This window comes from Periplaneta americana, chromosome 10 (genome assembly GCF_040183065.1).
Source record: "Periplaneta americana isolate PAMFEO1 chromosome 10, P.americana_PAMFEO1_priV1, whole genome shotgun sequence".
Lineage (NCBI taxonomy): Eukaryota > Metazoa > Arthropoda > Insecta > Blattodea > Blattidae > Periplaneta > Periplaneta americana.
In genome coordinates, this window is record NC_091126.1 from 112,958,341 (window position 1) to 112,978,397 (window position 20,057).

General features: G+C 40.9%; 1 protein-coding gene across 10 annotated transcripts in view; it reads right to left on the reverse strand.

Annotated features, from left to right (window-relative positions):
- The window catches only part of LOC138707964 (thioredoxin reductase 1, cytoplasmic-like), a 479,245-nt gene that overhangs the window by 365,365 nt on the left and 93,823 nt on the right, over window positions 1-20,057 (reverse strand). For all 10 annotated transcript variants that reach the window (XR_011334488.1, XR_011334491.1, XR_011334487.1 and 7 more), the window contains one exon: window positions 17,497-17,689. Coding sequence is in view for 2 of the 10 variants with exons in the window: in XM_069838056.1 (XP_069694157.1) it covers window positions 17,497-17,689 (193 nt within the window). In the remaining 8 variants the exon portion in view is untranslated. The remainder of the gene's footprint in view (window positions 1-17,496; window positions 17,690-20,057) is intronic.

Consider the following 20,057-nt stretch of genomic DNA (forward strand, 5'->3'; position numbering starts at 1 on the left):
TCTCAGAAGCTTCGTTGCATTGGCTGAAGATGGACAATCCTATTCCGCTCCCGCCGCCTGTGAAGTGCGGTCAGTGATAAAGTTTTTGAATGCACAGGGCATAACGCCAATTGAAATTGATCGTCAGCTCTGCCAGGTCTATGAGCCTAATGTCATAAACAAGCAGATGGCGCGTTGCTTCACACGGTCATCAGTGATGATGGTTGGCCTCCCACTGCGCTCCTCGTCATGCATATTATGGCGTCCTTCTGAAAATTGTCTACAGCAGCAACGCACCATCTGCTTGCTCATAGACCTGGCACAGCTGACGAATAATTTCAATCAGAGCTATGCCCTGTGCATTCAAAAATTTTATCACTAACCGCACTTCACAGGTGGCGGGAGCTAGAATAGGAACGTCCATCTTCAACCAATGCAACGAAGCTAATGACAGCACTTGGGAAGTTCTGCTAGCGCATGCGCCATGCCAGGACATTATTCTATCACGTAAATGCAGTCGCTTCACGCAACATATGATTTGCTAGCTGTGGGGCGAGTTGGAAAGTTAATTTATGCATGCTCCTTGTAACATCTGTAGTAAGAATTGTAAATACTGGCACCTCTGATGTTGCAGTCCGAGAATTATTTCTTTGATTTTATTCTGTTTACTATTCAGGAAACGCATATACAATTATCTCTTAAGTGAACTCTTGCCAGATTATGAGTTAGATATTCAAAATATTCGTGGACAAGGGTATGATAATAGGGCAAATATGAGTGGTAAGCACAATGACCTGCACAACAAAATTGAAAATATCAATCCTAGAGCATTTTTTGTGCCATGTGCATCTCATACCTTGAATCTAGTTGTAAACGATGCTGCCAAGGTAACATTAGAAATGGCACATTTTTTAACATTATCCAAGACCTGTATACATTTTTCTCTGCTTCCCCTTATAGGTGGGATATGCTGAAAATCATTATGACCAGGTTAACATTAAAGTCTGTAAGTGATACAAGATAGGAGAGTAGAATAAAAGCAGTGCTACCTCTCAGAATGCAATTAAATGAGGTCTTGAAAAGTTTAAATGAATTAATAGTTGATAATTCCACAGACATGTAAACAAAGCACACAGGTCAGTGTTTGTTAGAACAGGTTGCACCTTTCAAGTTCATTTGCTCAATTGTTACATGGCTTGATATTCTGTCAAAAATTGATGTCGTAAACAAAATGTTGCAGTGTCCTCAATCCAACATAAATGAATCTCTGAACGTTTTGAGTTTGTAGAATTTCTAAGCGAAGCCAGATGTAATGAAGCATTTAATACATATATTAGTCATGCAGAAGTTTTAGCCAAAGAAGTTAATGTAGTATTGAAATTTCCAGTTGTAAGGAGCAGAACTAAAGTTCGCCATTTTGACTATGAAAGTTCCTACAAAGAAATAAAAGATCCAAAAGAATTGTTAGAATACAATTTGATCTAATAATTGTTGACACTGTATTAAATTCCATTAAGGAAAAATTTTTAAATGTGAATGATTGTAATAGTACAATTTTGCATGATAGTGTGTTTTTTCATCGTTACAGCAAACAGCCAACATGATTGGAAGTTGAAGTTACTGAATTCAGAGTTGCCAACCTAGAGATGTATTGTAACTTTTCTTCACAACAATAACGGCATTTTATTGTTAAGTTTAAACACACACCCGTCAAAAATGGGTATTCCACTCAATACAGCAATCGTTATTGCACTCCACAGAACGACAATGACAACTCACGTGAATTATAGGGAAGAACAACAATGTACTCCTAATCTCAACTAATGTTAACACAGCACTATTTACAAAACAAAACTGTCAGTTCTCAGTTCACAGTTCGTTCGCCTTGGCTAGTTCTTCTAGCTCACTCAAGTTCACGGTATATCGAACCCCAAGCCTTCCAGATACAGTTTACTGCACTTTTAACCGTAGACTTTCAGATACATTTCACTGCACTTCGAACCCAAGACTTTCGGACGTGTTGCCCTCGCCTGGACGCTGCCACAATACTAACTTAAGTTCACTGTACTTCGAACCCAAGACTTCCACTGGATACGTCTCCGCTAACTAGCTTTCTCGCAGCTGACGGTCTAATTAGACTGGCTCAACTGAACTAAACTCTGCTGCTCACTTGCCCCTTCTATTTATTAGATCACACATTCTCGAATGTACTGCTTCCCAAAGTTTCTACAACAATCGGCTCACATGGCTTTGCGAATCTTTCCAATGTTCCCCCCCTGCTCCAGGTTACGCCGCACCTTCCCTCGCACTAGATGCACGCGCAACTTCCCCGACGCTACGAGGTCTTCCAACATGGCGCCACAGTATGTTGAAATACTATAAATAACTGCTCTAGAGTTGTAATTAAAACCACTGCCTTCTATGTATGCTACAATCCTGCAATGTATGTAAAATTCATATGCAAAAGGGAGTGTTAATTAATATACATTATACGAAACAAAATCACTGCATTTTAATTGTACTGAACTTTATTTAAACAATTCAAACTTCACTTAACAAAAACAAATAAAAATTATTCCAAATGAACACGAAATATTACAAGTACATGAATCATTTTTACTCCTTCACACTGAAGTTGATGGTGAAGTTTGTACGCTGGCCAGACTGCTAACATCAGTCAGCTGTTCATAATGTAACGTATATACTGTATATTAGGATTTTTTATATATTGTTTTCAAAATACTGTGACAGCGACATGAGATTCGAACTCACGGCCAGCGTCCCGCAAGAGAGAAGATCGCGCGGAGCACTTTGGGATGGCGCGCGGCGAAGAGGGGAAAGGGCCAACGCGGCGAGAGAGTGGAGAGAGAGTGCGCGCGCATTTGGTGCTGGTAGAGAGGAGAGGGCTCGGGATTTTTCTGGAGTGCCATCTCTAGAGACGCGTGGAACCTTCGAGGCTACGTCGCTGTGGTTATAAATTACGGACGCGAAGTAACGACAGCAGTTTCCAGTTTTCAGTTATTCAGTCAGTGAGAAAGCCAGAGCAAGGAAGCCAGTCTTGTGTACCGGAGTTCGACTCGAGTGTACGTCCGCAACTGCGTCAGCAGCCGAAGGCCTGAGTTCGAGTGCAGTGGACCGCAGTTGGAGGGACCCGAGTTCGAGTACAGTGAACTGTCTCTGAAGGTCTGTGGTTCGAGATACTGTGAACTCGAGTGACTGAGATAGAAGAACTGTGAACTGAGAACTGGTAGTTCTGATTTGTAAATAGTGCTTTGTAAATATTAATTAAGATTAACAGTTCATTGTTGTGCGTAATAGTCCGAGTAAATTGTCATTGTCGTCGGTGGAGTGCTATAACGAATACTGTGTTGAGTGAAGATCCAATTGTTGACGAGAGCGTTTAAGGTGAATTGTAGAAAGGAATTATTGTTGTGACGAATAAATTACATTGTTGTTACTAATAAAATTTACATTGGTGTCAGAAGTGGGATATTATCGACAATGGAGAACCTACAGCTGATCCTGCAAGCATCGCAGAACTGAAAAACGACTTAAGTGCAGTGAAAGCAGAAATGAAAGACGACATGAACGACATGAACAAGCACATCAGTGAGGTTAAGAACGACATAAGTGAAGTGAGAACTGAGGTGAAAAGTGACATAAGCGGAGTGAAAGATGACGTCACTACGCAAATTGAAAGCGTTTCGGCCCACGTAGATGGAATTGTCGCCATCGTGAAAGACGAACTTAAGGCCGATTTGGACAACCTAAACAAGAATTTTACAACTATAAACGAGACAGTAACCGAATTGAGACAGGAGGTAGACCATTTCGACGGAAAAATCCGCGCTCTCGAACGTCGTCAAGAGGAAACGAGTGTGCTGATGGACCAACATGCTGTAGAAAACAAGCACATCCTCGCGTTGATGGATCGCCAGGCTAGAGAACAGAAACAGATAATTGCCGAGGAAGTTCAACGGGCCGTGGAAAGATCGACGACAGAATTGAGGACCTCATGTAGTGGCCATGTGGAACCATCGCCCTCAGCCAGGCATTACAACGTCAAGACGCCGAAGTTCGACGGTACGACGTCTTGGGCGATATTCCGTCGCCAGTTCGAGGCCATCGCAGAGCACAATGGGTGGACGCCGGCAGAGAAAACTACTCAGCTGCTGGCCGCGCTTCAGGGACAGGCGTCGGAGATTCTTCACAGCGTTCCAGAAGATGGGACAGCCGCTGAGATAATGGCGGCCCTGGAGGGACGTTATGGTGACCATCAACTTGCTGCAGCATTCAGAACCCAACTGAAAACGAGGGTCCAACAGTCAGGCGAGTCCCTGCAAGAATTTGCGATGGCGGTGGAAAAACTGGCCCATAAGGCTCTCAGGGGCCTACCTAATGACTTCATCGCTGGAGAGGCGGCCTACACCTTCGGCAGCGGAGTTCGAGACCCGGAAATAAAGCAACAGCTACTACTGGCAGAGCATCGCACCATCAATGCAGCTCTGGCGGCGGCCCTCAGGATGGAGGCAGCCAAGTTGACGGCGAACGTCTCGGCATCGCACCGGATTAGGAGCGTCGCGGCGGCCGACGTCGAGGAACGTCAACCGAAATCACCCGAGCGACGAAGACGAGGAGTGCCCACCTGCTGGTCCTGCGGCGAGCCTGGACACCTGAGGAGGGACTGTGACCGATCTGGTCACAAACAGGAAAACTAAAAGGGGCCGATGCGACGAGGGGCACGTCGGCGCCGTCATCACCATCCCCTCGGCTGATCTTGAAGACGGTTAACAGAAGATGCGACGATGGGCTGATTGCTGACGGATGGATAAGAGGCCGCCCATGCAGAGTACTGGTAGACACCGGGGCGTCGCCCACTATCGCCAGACCGGAAGTCGTGCGTGGCCTACCTGGGAGGACGCCGCTGCGCCGGTATGAGCTACGTACTGCCTCAGGCGAGAACCTGCCCATCCAAAAGGAGGTTTTCCTGGATCTGACATTGGGAAAGAGGAGACTGGAGATGTGGGTGTTCGTCGCCAACATCACTGAAAACGTCATCCTGGGACTCGACGCCATGCGGATCTTCGATGCAACGGTGGACGTCAGGCGCCGTATCCTGCGTTTTTGTCAGGATGAAGTGTTCCTGAGGGACGTCGAAGACCAACCCATGGCCAGCAGACTCACCCTGGAGAATCATGTGACAATCCCGGCAGGCTGCGAGATGGTGGTGACGGCAAGACTGGACGGACAACCTAAGAGAAACCTGCTCCTCGATTCGCAAACAACTCCGATGGATGGGGTTTATGTGGCCAGATCCCTACTCCCGAATCAGAAGGTGGTACCGGTGAGGGTCCTGAATGTCACCAATCAGGACAAGGAGGTGCCTAGTGGAACTGTACTAGGTAACGTCGAGCCGGTGGTGTCTGTGACGTCTCAAGTAGATAACGAGGAGTGTCACCGACCACGTCCAGATCTAGACCCATCACTGAAAGAGCTGGCTCGAGAATTGGCGGAGAATTTAAGCAAAAGAGAAAGAAGACAAGTCCACGATCTACTGACAGAATTTCAAAACGTGTTCAGTCTGTCTGAAAATGACTACGGGAGAACGGAGAAAGTTCAGCACCGCATCGACACCGGAGATGCTCGCCCAATCAGACAACCTCCTCGACGCGTCCCTCTAGCTAAACAGAGGGAGATTGACAGCCAACTGGAGGGCATGAAAGCAAGAGGGGTCATCGAGGAATCCGACAGCCCTTGGTCATCACCTGTGGTGCTGGTGAAGAAGAAGAATGGGGACCTGCGTTTCTGCGTGGACTACAGAAGACTGAATGACGTCACCAGGAAAGACTGCTTTCCCCTTCCACGAATTGACGACACCTTGGACACCCTGGCCGGAGCAGAGTGGTTCTCGACGTTGGATCTCAAGTCAGGATACTGGCAGGTGGCGCTACATCCTGAGGACAAGGAGAAAACGGCATTCTCTACAGGCCAGGGACTATGGCAGTTCACCGTTATGCCGTTCGGCCTCTGCAACGCTCCGGCTACATTCCAGAGACTAATGGAGTCCGTAATGAGAGGCCTGACATACGACACCTGTTTGCTGTACCTTGATGACGTCATCGTGGTGGGCAAGACATTCGGCGAACAGCTGTTGAACCTGAGGAAAGTGTTCGAGAGACTGCGACAAGCCAGGCTGAAGTTGAACCCGAAGAAATGTCATCTATTCCAGAAGAAGGTCAACTACTTGGGACACGTAGTAGGGACCAACGGAGTGGCCACGGACCCGGAGAAGCTACAAGCCGTCAGAGGATGGCCGAGACCGAGGGACAAGCAGGAGCTGCGCCGCTTTCTCGGCCTCTGCACTTATTACAGAAGGTTCGTAGCTGGGTACGCCAACATCGCTAAGCCTCTAACCCAGCTGACTGAGGAGAAACGACAATTCCAGTGGACAGACGAAGCGGAGTCATCCTTCCAGTCGCTGAAAGAGGCACTCTGCACTGCTCCTGTACTGGGATATCCCATCCCTGGAAGGAAGTTCACGCTCGACACGGACGCTAGCAACGTAGGCATTGGCGGAGTACTCTCTCAGGAACAGGACGGGCAAGAGAGGGTGATTGCCTACTTCAGCCGAACACTATCCAAGGCTGAGAGAAACTACTGTGTGACGCGTAGAGAACTTCTTGCCATTGTGGAAGCCCTGAAGCACTTCCACAAATATTTGTATGGCCAGGAATTCCATCTGAGGACAGACCATTCTGCACTCACCTGGCTATTGGGCTTCAAGAATCTGGAGGGGCAGACCGCCCGTTGGGTTCAACGTCTGCAGGAGTACAACTTCACCTCTGAACACCGACAAGGGAAGAAACATTCCAACGCTGATGCCCTGTCACGACGTCCGTGCCTGGATGGCTGCAAACACTGCCTGAAAGTAGAAGAGCGGGATGGCGCCCACGCAGTCCGAGCAATTGCCGCCCAGCCGAGCCCAGGATGGGATAACGCCGCCATAAGGAGGGAGCAGCTGGAGGACCCAAACATTGGACAGCTACTACGTGATGTGGAGTCCGGCCAGAGACCAGTATGGGCCGATATCGCCAACCGTAGCACCACTTACAAGAGCTACTGGGCCCAGTGGGATCCTTCACTGTCAAGGACGGTATCCTGAAGAGGATTTGGGAGTCGGCCGATGGAAGGACCCGCATAGAACAACTTGTCCTGCCCAGGAGCAAGGTGAAGGAAGTGCTGGAGGAGACTCATGCTGGAGTGACTGGAGGCCACCTGGGAGCCAACAGGACGCTGGACAAGTTAAGACAGAGGTTCTATTGGTTGCAGCAGAGAACCGATACGGAACAATGGTGCCGAAGATGCGACACCTGTGCAGCCAGTCGCGGACCAAGGACCCGCAGCAGGGGAGCCATGCAGCAGTACAACGTGGGAGCTCCTTTTGAGAGGATCGCCATCGACGTTGCTGGACTGTTCCCGGTCACTTATCGCGGGAACCGCTACCTGCTAGTCGCCATGGATTACTTCACAAAATGGCCAGAGGTGTACGCGATTCCCAACCAAGAGGCTTCGACGGTGGCCGACGCGCTGCTTGACAACTTCATCTGCCGATTCGGGGTGCCCCGGGAATTGCATAGCGATCAGGGGCGCAACTTCGAATCCAACCTGATGGGAGAATTGTTCGAGCGTCTGGGGGTGCATAAAACCAGGACCACTCCCCTCCACCCACAGTCCGATGGTATGGTGGAACGCTACATCAAAACCTTGGAAGAGCATCTGCGGAAGGTGGTGTCCAACCATCAACGAGACTGGGATGCCAGAGTCCCACTGTTCCTCTTGGCCTACAGAGCTTCGGTCCACGATACAACAGGGATGACACCGGCAAACATGGTCTTCGGGAGAGAGCTGCGCCTGCCCTGTGATCTGCTGTTTGGCACGCCACCCAGCGCCGACCAGCCAGCGACTGACTATGTGGCAGAACTCACCGAGAAGTTGAATGGAATTCACCAACTGGCCAGAGAGCACCTCAAGATGGCCAGCGACAGGATGAAGGTGCGCTACGACAGATTAGCCAACTCTGCAGGATTCCAGGAGGGCGACCTGGTGTGGCTGTATCGACCTACCAGGACCAAAGGGAAATCACCAAAGCTGCAGCGTGCCTGGGATGGACCATACCGCGTGGTGACCCGGATCAACGACATGGTGTACCGCATCCAGCGACAACCTCGAGGAAAGATGATGGTGGTGCATCTGGACCGATTAGCAGCCTACCAAGGGACTGCCCAGGACGAGCAGCCCTAAGGAGGGGGCAATGTGACAGCGACATGAGATTCGAACTCACGACCAGCGTCCCGCAAGAGAGAAGATCGCGCGGAGCACTTTGGGATGGCGCGCGGCAAAGAGGGGAAAGGGCCAACGCGGCGAGAGAGTGGAGAGAGAGTGCGCGCGCATCTGGTGCTGGTAGAGAGGAGAGGGCTCGGGATTTTTCTGGAGTGCCATCTCTAGAGACGCGTGGAACCTTCGAGGCTACGTCGCTGTGGTTATAAATTACGGACGCGAAGTAACGACAGCAGTTTCCAGTTTTCAGTTATTCAGTCAGTGAGAAAGCCAGAGCAAGGAAGTCAGTCTTGTGTACCGGAGTTCGACTCGAGTGTGCGTCCGCAACTGCGTCAGCAGCCGAAGGCCTGAGTTCGAGTGCAGTGGACCGCAGTTGGAGGGACCTGAGTTCGAGTGCAGTGGACCGCAGTTGGAGGGACCCGAGTTCGAGTACAGTGAACTGTCTCTGAAGGTCTGTGGTTCGAGATACTGTGAACTCGAGTGACTGAGATAGAAGAACTGTGAACTGAGAACTGGTAGTTCTGATTTGTAAATAGTGCTTTGTAAATATTAGTTAAGATTAACAGTTCATTGTTGTGCGTAATAGTCCGAGTAAATTGTCATTGTCGTCGGTGGAGTGCTATAACGAATACTGTGTTGAGTGAAGATCCAATTGTTGACGAGAGCTTTTAAGGTGAATTGTAGAAAGGAATTATTGTTGTGACGAATAAATTACATTGTTGTTACTAATAAAATTTACAATACATTATTGTGCAAAAAATATTGTACAATACTCGCTCTGTTCGTTTTTCAAACTCTTCCTCGGTTTTGTAAAAAGGACTTCCCAACCTTTTATCATAACATACTATTAAATTTCTTTGTGAATTCAGAGAAATGACAGAGGACGAAATTTAAAAAATGTTGTACTGATTTAGATGTTTCCTTTCAAATTAATAGTGAGTTCTTCAATGAGCTGTTAACATTCAGAACTTTGAGCAATGGCAATGATGGGTTTCAGAAACTGATCCATTAAAAACTTTACCTACATTGCACAAAATAACTTGAAATCATCATTTCTTTGAGAAATTTTCTCACATTACCTGTGAACGTAGCATCAGGTGACAGGAGTTTTCCAAAACTCAAACTTATTAAAACATTTAAAAACAATGACTCAAAAAAGGTTTAATGATTTAGAATTGTTAGCTATAGAAAATGAGTAGTGTGAAAAATTAGACTTATCAGATGTTATTGATGAACTGGCAAATAATAAAGCAAGAAGAGCGCTGTTCTAATGTACTGGTTAGCAGTTGCTTCAGTTTAGGGTTGCCAGATTTTGAGATGGGAAATAATGAACACCTTTCATCCAAATTCGGATTCTTAGAAAAAAAAAACATTGAGTGTATAAGAAGAGAATGCATTCAGTCATAGTTTTATGCCCAAAGGCAGGTCTGTCACTGCAGCATTCGCCAATCTTTCCTATTTTCTGCCTTCCTCTTAGTCTCCACATATGATCCATATATCTTAATGTCGTCTATCATCTGATATTTTCTTCTGCCCCGAACGTTTCTCCCTTTCACCATTTCTTCCAGTGCATCCTTCAGTAGGCAGTTTCTTCTCAGTCAGTGACCCAACCAATATATTACATATTAATTAATACAATTAATCTTATTATGATTTATGCATCATATATTGTAATTATTTATTACATCATAAAATTATACTGTGAACTTATTCTTTCATTTTAACATCCCTATATTTAACCTGTACTTCTCACTTGAATATGTCTTATTTATATAACAAAATCTTCTTGTAAAATTCATTACAGTTTTCATCATTGTTGAATTACATAAAAAGTTCATTTTTATAACATTTACAGTATTCTATTCTTTTTATCATTCCATTTTGTAGCCATTACTGAAGATAATCGCCATAAAATGGGGAAAAGCTCAGCAAAAACTTTATTACAAATACAATATTTTTCGGTTTTTTGTGCACCAATACAATCTATAAAATCCACAAATTTTTCTGGTACTTCATACTTCACTGCTAACCAACCACTCTGCAAATGTGATGCAGTTACTGTGCATGGGATTTGGAATTTGAAAACAGAACATTAGGTGTATGGTTCAAGACTCACACTGTACTTGAAATAAAAAGAGCTAAAACCATACTGTTCTGGGTAAAATTGTACGTCTGGCAACCCTACTTCTGTATGATACATGTTTATGTTTATAAATTTCAAATAAATACAGTATGTAAAATGTTTTATGGATTTTATGGATTTTCCTTTGTCAATTACATAGTTCTGTCATAAAAAACATACTAATAGGTTTCCATGGGTTGGGTTAAGCTCTGAATGTATTCGCAATGTGCTTTGTTTAGGGCAGCCAATTATATCTAGCATGCAGGCTAGTAGTTTAATAACCAAGAACCAGCCCTGAAGCCAAATAAAATTCCACATACGAAAACAAATAAAATGAAACTTTGGTCGCAGGTGTCTTAAAAAAATTCATGTAAATAAAAATCCTGCTGCCAATGTAACCCGAATCCATACTCTTCTGCACAACAGTCAGACAACATAAGGGCTGAGTTATTACAACGAGACAGAAAGCCTCTTCTCTGCACAGCATGTCGATCACCTCACAATCAACGTTCTGGGTCTAATGTTATACTGATAGGGAATGTTGTGAATCGTGCTCTGTAAGAATATTCAAGAGCTGACCCAAATTTTGTTTCTGGATCTGTACAATAACAAATAAGGTTGACATATGACACATGGAAGGAATCTGCTCCCCTTGTTACACCCAGGCTGCATGTTTTATTACATGACTGAACTGTAGCATGAAGGCTGAGATGCAGAAGACAACTTCCATGGTTTTCTATACAAGAAAATTAATTTCTTTTTTTCACAGGTTCAGTCTATAATTTAGATGTGTACAGTGAAAAGGTAAAAAATGAGTTCCAGTAAACGAAGAATGAGTTTTACAGCCTGTCTTAAATTGAAAACAGTCAAGTTTGCAATGGAAAATAATGTGAGAGCAGTGACCCATAAATTCGATTTACAACCTAAAATGATTCAATAATAGCATAATTAGAGGGATGAGCTAATATTAGTAAAGTAATATGAATCTTTTCGTGGAACACAGGAAGGAAAATACAACAGTGTTTATTAAGTGATCTTAGAGTGACTTGTTGAAACAATAAACAAACAATGGTTACAATATAACACATAAATGTTATAATTCAAAGTGCGGGAGATTGCTAAAAACCAAGGGAGCTTAGTAACAGAATTTAAAGTGAATTGGGCTGAGCAGTACAATTTATGCATCAAAACACGTGAAATTTGAGTAGGATAACTTAACTATTTCAACAATTACATGCTGATTACACAGAAAAGGTGACAGAATTTCACCATTTTGTGACAAGACTCAGAGAAGAAAATAAATTTCTTCTATCACAAAATGGCAACATCAACCAAAAACCCATTTTCTTTCACATACCAACAAAGCACAACGATGAACACTGCTGGTGTATTAAGTGTTTTAGTGGAAACCTCGAGAGCTGAGAACCTACAGAATATAGTCATAGTAGCTGTGATTGCAGACAGCAGAAAACTGTCATCATATTTAAAAGAAAAACTCTGACTAAATGAGAATTTCGAAGGAATTAACATCTCTGTACAGCAAGAAAGGGTGGATGAAAGAGGATCTGATGAAAGACTGTTTAAACTCTGTATAGGAATTATGTCCAGAGTCCTGATGAAAAATGAATCAATGCATTTACTGGACAGTTTTCATGGCCACTGAGCTGACGGCACAGAAATCTAATGGCACTAACAATAACCTGTCCCAGGACTGCTTACAGTACATCAAAACTGCAGCCACTACATATCTCCAAAAACAAGCCCTTTAATGACCACACCGGAAGCTTTTATACTAGCTGGATGCTAAATAACATATACAAGACAATGAAACTAGAATGAAACCAATGAAACCAGCGACAATTGCTTTTTCAAGTGAATTGTACGTGCTTGGAAACTGGTAACTCCTGAAATAGTTGAAAAGAGTTTTATGAAGGCTAAAGTCTCATGTGCATTTGATAGCTCTGAAGATGATCTCCTATGGGAAGAAGATGAAGACCCAGACTTCTCTAGCGAAAAATGATTGCAGTGAAGACAACAATGATGCTAGCCTGTGATTCTAACAAAGTGTAAGTAATACAGCTGTGCAGATTGAAGGAGACTACAAAATACATTAAAATAAAAAAGAAACTTATTATGCATTTTAAGTGATGGCTAATTAGAAAATTAGGTTGAAATTCTGTGAAGTTTGGCAACAATGCACCACTGGCTAATATGAAAGCAGATACATGCTTAGTCTGAACAGCTGAGTTCTGTACCTTACACTGCTGTAGGGTTGCCAGACTTCTCATGTCAGAAAATAATGAAATGTGTTAATCATTTTATTTAATTTGCAAAAAAAAAAAAATCCATTTTATTAAAAACTGCAAAGAGATAAATCATTTCTTGCCAGTTTCTATAACGACAGATACAAATACCTTTATGGCACTTCACATATGAGCTGCAAAATAATGTAGATGAGAGAAGGCTCTCTTTTCCATTTCTGATATACTTTCAGATAACAAAATCACATTTCTTCCTAAAATCTGGAGACAATGCTCTCTTTCTATTTTACGCAAGAAAACAGAGTAGAATTTAAAAAAGAATTATATCCACAATTTTCATTGTTGAGTGGTGAACAGGAATGAAGTTTTATTTTTTGTGTGGCTTTATTTTAATTAATCATTAATTTGCTGAATATTATGAGCTTTTTTATTATAAAAATGAGTATTTCAATTGGGTTGATAGCAAAAACCGGACAAGTCCAAAAATTCCAAATTTTGAACATAATACATTGTTCTCTTCACTTCATTTCAAGTGGAATTTAATTACATAACAATTTTCTACAAAAAGCGGATTTCTGCCATTGAAATGAAAGTTTGAAAATATAACATTCCTGCAAAAAGCGGACTAGTCCGTCTTTCTAGCAAAAGACAGGTCAAAAACTTATCTGATGCTTGTTAGAAAATATCATGAAGATGGCATTAGTGTTGTCTTCTTTTGTTTTATCGCCATATATGCTGTTATTGGTTGGCCTAAATATTTCGTTTTACAAATTAATGATCATCAAAATTAACCACATCCAAAAAAAGCAAGTCATCAGAATGAGGAGAATGTTGAGGTGATGAGTGAAAACAGCTATAATAATAATAATAATAATAATAATAATAATAATAATAATAATAATAATAATAATAATAATAATAATAATAATAATAATTTTAATAATTGATTAAATGGGGATCTCACTCGTATTAATTATGTAAGCATGTGTGGCTTACAGCCGTTTCAGTGTTACTTGACACCATCCTCAGAGCCTACTAGATCTTGGCGCTATCTCAACTTCGCTGCCTGTTGTGTGGGTGCATTCGTGTGATGAAGAGTTGTGTCAAATAGTGTGTGTGTTCTGAAATTGATCTGTGTGTTGAGAATTTGTTTAGTGTGTGTTTTAGTGTGTTTGTATATTTCATATTGTTCTAGTGTGTTGAGTTTTTGGTTTTTGGGTTTTATGTGTAGAATTTCCATGTCTGTATTTATGTTATTGTATGTGTGGTTAGCATTAGTTATGTGTTCGGCATATGTAGATGTATTGTGTCCTCTGGTTATTGCTTTAATGTGTTCTTTGTATCGAATTTGGAATGATCTGCCTGTCTGTCCAATGTAGAAACTGTCGCAAATATTGCAAGTGAGTTTGTATACGCCTGTGTGGTTGTATTTATTTGTTTGTGTTGTTTGTGTGTTGAGATGTCTTTGTAGTGTGTTTTCTGTTCTGTATGCTATGTTGTATTTCTATTTTCTGAATGAGGAATGCGATCTTGTGTGTGTTTTTGTTTTCGTATGTTAGTGTGATGTATTTCTTTTGTTCTTGTGTTTGTGTTGTGTTTTGTGTGTTTTTGTGTTTGTTGAGCTTTTGTCTTCCTTATAATGTTATTATCTATTATGTTTGGGTTGTAACCATTTTCTTGTGCTATGTATTTGATTGTGTTCACTTCTTCATTGTAGTGTTGTTGGCTCATGGGTATGTTGAGTAATCTGTGTACCATTGTCCTGAATGCAGCATGTTTGTGTTGTGTGGGGTGATTAGATGTGTTGTGTATGTGTGTGGTGGTGGTGGTTGGTTTTCTGTATATTTTGAAGGTGTGTTTGTTGTCAACTTTTGTTATGGTGATGTCTAGGAAATTTATGGAGTTATTGTTTTCAAGTTCCAGTGTGTATTGGAGTTTCGGGTGTATTTTGTTTATGTATTGGTGTAGTTTGTGTATTTGTCGTTTGTTTCCTTTGTATAGTATGAGTATGTCGTCTATGTATCTGTGCCAGTATATTATGTTGTCTGCATATTTGTTGTGTTCATTGTTGAGTATGTATGTTTGTTCTATGTTGTGTAAAAAGATCTCTGCTAGTATGCTAGATATGGGTGATCCCATTGTTATTGTTGTATTATTTGTTGTTGTGTGTGAAATAGTTTTGCTTTGTTATGATGTCTGTGATTTGGATGATTTCTTCGATGTGTTCTTGTGGTGTGTTGTTGTCTGTGAGCATTTGTTTTATTATTTTTCGGTACTTGATATACTTGATGTGCCAAGAATTCAAAGACTGAAGGACACAAATTAGAAAGAGAAAAATATAAACAACAATATCATTTTCCTTGTTCAGGAAATCATTCAAACATTAAGTTTTTAATTTAATAAAACACTTATAAAGTATTTATTTGCATGTTGATACAGTTAAGAATATGAATGAAATATGATTTCATATACTTTTTCTCAATTAATGTGTGTACATATAAAATTTCCTGCAAAAAGTGGAGATGTCAAAATGTTTTCTTTCCAAGAAACTATATAAAAGAGAACAGTGAAACGTTTTACAAAAATTGGTAGATATACGAGATACCTATATAAAATAAGTCAGATTATTTTATTGTATGAGAAACGTGAGGAACAGTTTTCTTAGTTTTCTGAAAAATTAATATTTTGGACTTGTTCGGTTTTTGCTATCAATCATTCAACTGTGTTTTGAAAAATATTCCTAATGTATCAGACAGTCCTCAGTGTGTTTTTAATAGCCTATAATTTAAATTAAACGTGTCAAAAATTATATTTATTGATGGGCTTCAGCAGAAGACATCGCGGCCTTAAAACAAAGAAGCAAATTCACTGTCAGCACAGAGGTTCAAGCTCCTGACAGGACAAAGTGGGAAGTAGTCTCTACTAATGCTGTAAAAAGTTGAAGGTGCAGACATCAGAATGTTTTTCAGGACAATACTGGTCCTTCTTCACAAGCAAAAAGGCGTGTTATCACTGTACTTGTCTCAAGTGCTTAGAAGACCTCGATGTATTTCTGGATATTTTGTATGTAAGCAGTGCCACTGAATCCAAAGAAATAGAAGTGAATCTTCTCTGGTTAGGAAAATGGAGTATCCCAAACTGCAGTCGGTTCAAAGAAATCATGAGGTTTTTGAGATTTGATTTGAGGTCAACTAGTTCGGAAAAATCAAAAGAAGATATATAGGTACCTGCAAGGACTGTACTCACATATATATCTGTGTGAAAAATAATGTAATTTAGGCTAAGATGTATCATTTGTATCATACTTTTCAGTATGTCTTTACTTATCTGTAGTAAGTTTCAACATGTTATGTAAATCTTTGACATGACTGTACTTGATTGAAGTAATCAAGAAGTCATATTTCGAGATGTATACGAAAATATACGCCAATTACCTACACAAGATATTATGTACGAGATTTATGTGAAAAGTTTCCTTTTATGTCATTTTACATGAAAATATCTCGAAACAACAACTTTCTGAGATGACTGTACTGGATGTTTAAAATTATAAAAATGTTATTTGATGATTAGAAAGTCTCTTCCATGCAGAATACCCATTTCTTACATAATAAATACCAGTTTCCGGTTCAAGACACATCTGATTATAGGTGGGACATTTATGTCCCAGCGGTCATATTAGGGTGTTCACAAAGTCCGGTTTTTCTAGTGTTAAAAGATTAAGATATATTACTTGCAGAGTAGGTACAAAAATAGTAAAGAACTTGTATGAGATGAGCTTTCTCAAAAAGAAAGTGGGAGAGGGTGATACATTTTCTGTATCCCCTAACACTGAAGATTCTGCAGAAGTAGACGAAGGGCAGATAGTTTGAAAGGCAGTGCAACAAACTTTGCAACATGGCAAATACACATCCCATAATATTGAAAACTATGATATTGTGTAAGTTAAATTAAGAATCTTCAATATCAGCAACGTGTCATTTATTACCTTCTTTACATTTTGTCATAAATATTGAAATATTCTTTAAAAACTTTTTTAAATATTCAATTAGTGATAGTTTTTACACATTCAGTTGTATGTATCCAATTTAAAATGATAAAATATTGTATGACTGGATTCACTCCGACTAATGTGGTGACACCAATCAACAATAAAAATTAAAAAAAAAAAAATGAAGTTAAAAACAATGGAAGATATTTACATTTGGTAGACAGAAAACAGAGGTTAAGGATGTTGAGAATAAGGTGCTTAGGAAAATATTTGGGGCTAAGAGGGATGAAGTTACAGGACAATGGAGAAATTTACACAACACAGAACTGCATGCATTATATTCTTCGCCTGACATAATTAGGAACATTAAATCCCAACGTATGAGATGGGCAGGACATGTACCTCATATGGGCGAATCCAGAAATGCATATAGTGTTATGCTGGGAGGCCAGACGGAAAAAAACCTTTGCGGAGACCGAATGAAGATGGGAGGATAATATTAAAATGGATTTGAGGGAGGTGGAATATGATTGTAGAGACTGAATTAATCTTGCTCAGGATAGGGACTGATGGTGGGCTTATGTGAGGGTGGCAATGAACCTCCAGGTTCTGTAAAAGTCATATGTAATTAAGGCAGAATGCTGAAAAATAGATTACAAAATTAAATTGGCACTTTGCTAGGACAAAGCCTTATATGTTAATATATTGGAAACTGAAAATTGTCATTGAATTCACCCCATGTTACAGTACCACAATATGAAGTGGTGTGTTGAGAACATTGAAATCATATCACAAATGTATCTTACCATTATCCGGTACTTCCCACCCATAAGCTTTAGCATCTCTAATATCTTCACCGATGATTGATGCTTTGTGCATTAGCTTCTTAGGAATGCAGCCCACATTCACACAAGTACCTCCGAGACCCCATGTAGTCCCATGAGGAGATGGGTTAACAAAATCACATACAGCCACCTTCTGGCCCAGTGCTGCAGCTTCCTGCATACAAAATGACATTACAACATTCTGAAGTAAATCTGTTTCTCCTGCCCCCTAATAATAAAAGTATTAAATAAGATACAGTCTGCAACTGTGAAATAATGGTAAGCGTGTATGACTGCAAAACCAGGTGACCTGGGTTCGAATCCCAGTAGAGGCAAGTTATCTGGTTGAGGTTTTCTCTGGGGTTTTCCCTCAAACCTATATGAGCAAATGCTGGGTAACTATCGGTGCTTGACCACGGGCTCATTTCACCAGCATTATCACCTTCATTTCATTCACATGCTAAATAACCTGAGATTTGATACAGCGTCATAAAATAACACACTAAAAAAATAAGATACAGCAATATGCTTGCTTACATGCAAGACTCGAGAAATCTAATTGCCCACTTACCATGGAAGATACAGTGGAAATAAAAGGTGAAAGAATTTTCAGCCTCATTAAAATTGTGGCCAAATAAACTCTACTATGGGCAACTAACATCTTTTTTTTTAGTTATTGAAAGTCATTTTTTTTTCCTTAGCTTTGTTTAAACCGTAAGTTTATATTAGGATATATCTTAATTATTACAAATTAATTATAATGTTCAAAAACTTCCATAAACAGGGTGACTCACAAAGAAAGGTCATAACTTTATGATATGGTTCTTGAAATAATTTTGAATCAAGATGTTTATATGATCAAAGGATTCAAATTCTAACAGTTAAGGAGCAATGCCAATTTTAATCTACAAAAACAACTATATGTACTTTCACAAACAACCTAAATAACGTTTAGAGAAAGACAGTCAGAAAATATACAATTTATGCTCACAGCTACACATGCACTGTACCAGAAAAAAGTAATGGGTCATTTGAATAATCTGAGTCCTAGATATAAGACATTGTGCATCCTCAGAGACCTAGAGCATAGACACAAAAGTGATCATTAATGGAGTTACTGAAATTCGTTCTATTTTGAGTGTTGTCATAACTCATTTTGAAATGCACTTTAAAAGAAGTAAAGAAAATGGATTTGCTATAAATAATAGATATATGTATGTTTTGTGTGTGTATACACGTGCAAAAACAGAGAGAGGGGGAGAAGGGGGAGAGGGAGAAGGGGGGAGGGAGAGAGGGATGGAGGGAGGGAGAGGGATAGATAGAGAGATAGAGATATAGACTGCGAGAGGGAGGGGGAGAGGGACGGGGAAAGGAGGGGAGAGAGGCAGAAAAAAAGAGACAGAGAGAGAGAGTGAGTGCTATATGAAATAATGAGAAAAAAGGAATACCCAAAAAATAGTAGTAGACAATGGAGACAGACTCCTCTGATTAAAGTTCTGGATGGTATGTACATCTATTATCAGACAGTATATCTCACTTGACGGTATGTGTCAGAGGAAGAACAATTGAAGACCCTAGTGCAAGAACTAGATAATGACCACTTTTGGTGAAATTGAGATTTTTACGTAAACTTATAGCCACTTCTGCCCTCTATCGGTCATTGTAGCTATTTTGAACAAATGGTACTTATTTTGCTCCATAGATAGAGTTTAATTTTCAACTGTTTCCTTCTTGAGTGAAAGATCTAGATAATAACCGGAAATATCCAGTTCTTGTATTCAGTTGCCATCTTGTTGGCTCAGAGTAAGGAACATCATTTCCCAGAATGCAGACATTCATTCATGCCTTGTGATCATACCTTCCCACAGATTGAGAAGATCAAGCACAAGAAGGATTATGTCTTTGTGCCCAACAAATGGTATGATATAACATCAGCTTCAAAAAAAGTTCACTGCAGTGAAAGTGAACAAGGAATTAGTATTTGACTTGAATGGTCACTTTCAACCATCATTTAAGAAAATAATAAAGAATGGAACACAATCATTTACAATCAGTGAATATCATAAATTTATTTATGAAAGGAGAGAAGTGTCTCCTTCTATTTGTCAGGACACACTGATTCAATCAAAATTTTGTTTATTTAAGATACTAGGGCTGGATAAAAAGTAATGGCAACAGTTCGATATTTCTGACATGGCTTTATTCACAGGGGTACAACATTTACGTACCTTCTATATAGTCGCCCCCCTTATTTATTACCTTTTGCCAAATGTTTGGAAGGCATCGTACACCATCAGTGTGCCCATCTTTGCTGATGTTCCATATTGACCGCCCTATAGCACGGATAAGTTCATCTCTGGTATTGTACTGGGTCTCTCGCAGTGGTTCTTTCACTTTGGTGAAAAGATCGTAATTGCATGGACTCATATCGGGTGAGTACGGTGGATGTTCCAGAATCTCTGATTGCCAGCAGCGCAAGAGGTCCTTGACGGCAGTAGCAGTGTGACTCCTTGCATTATCATGAAGAATGATGGGATTCTGTA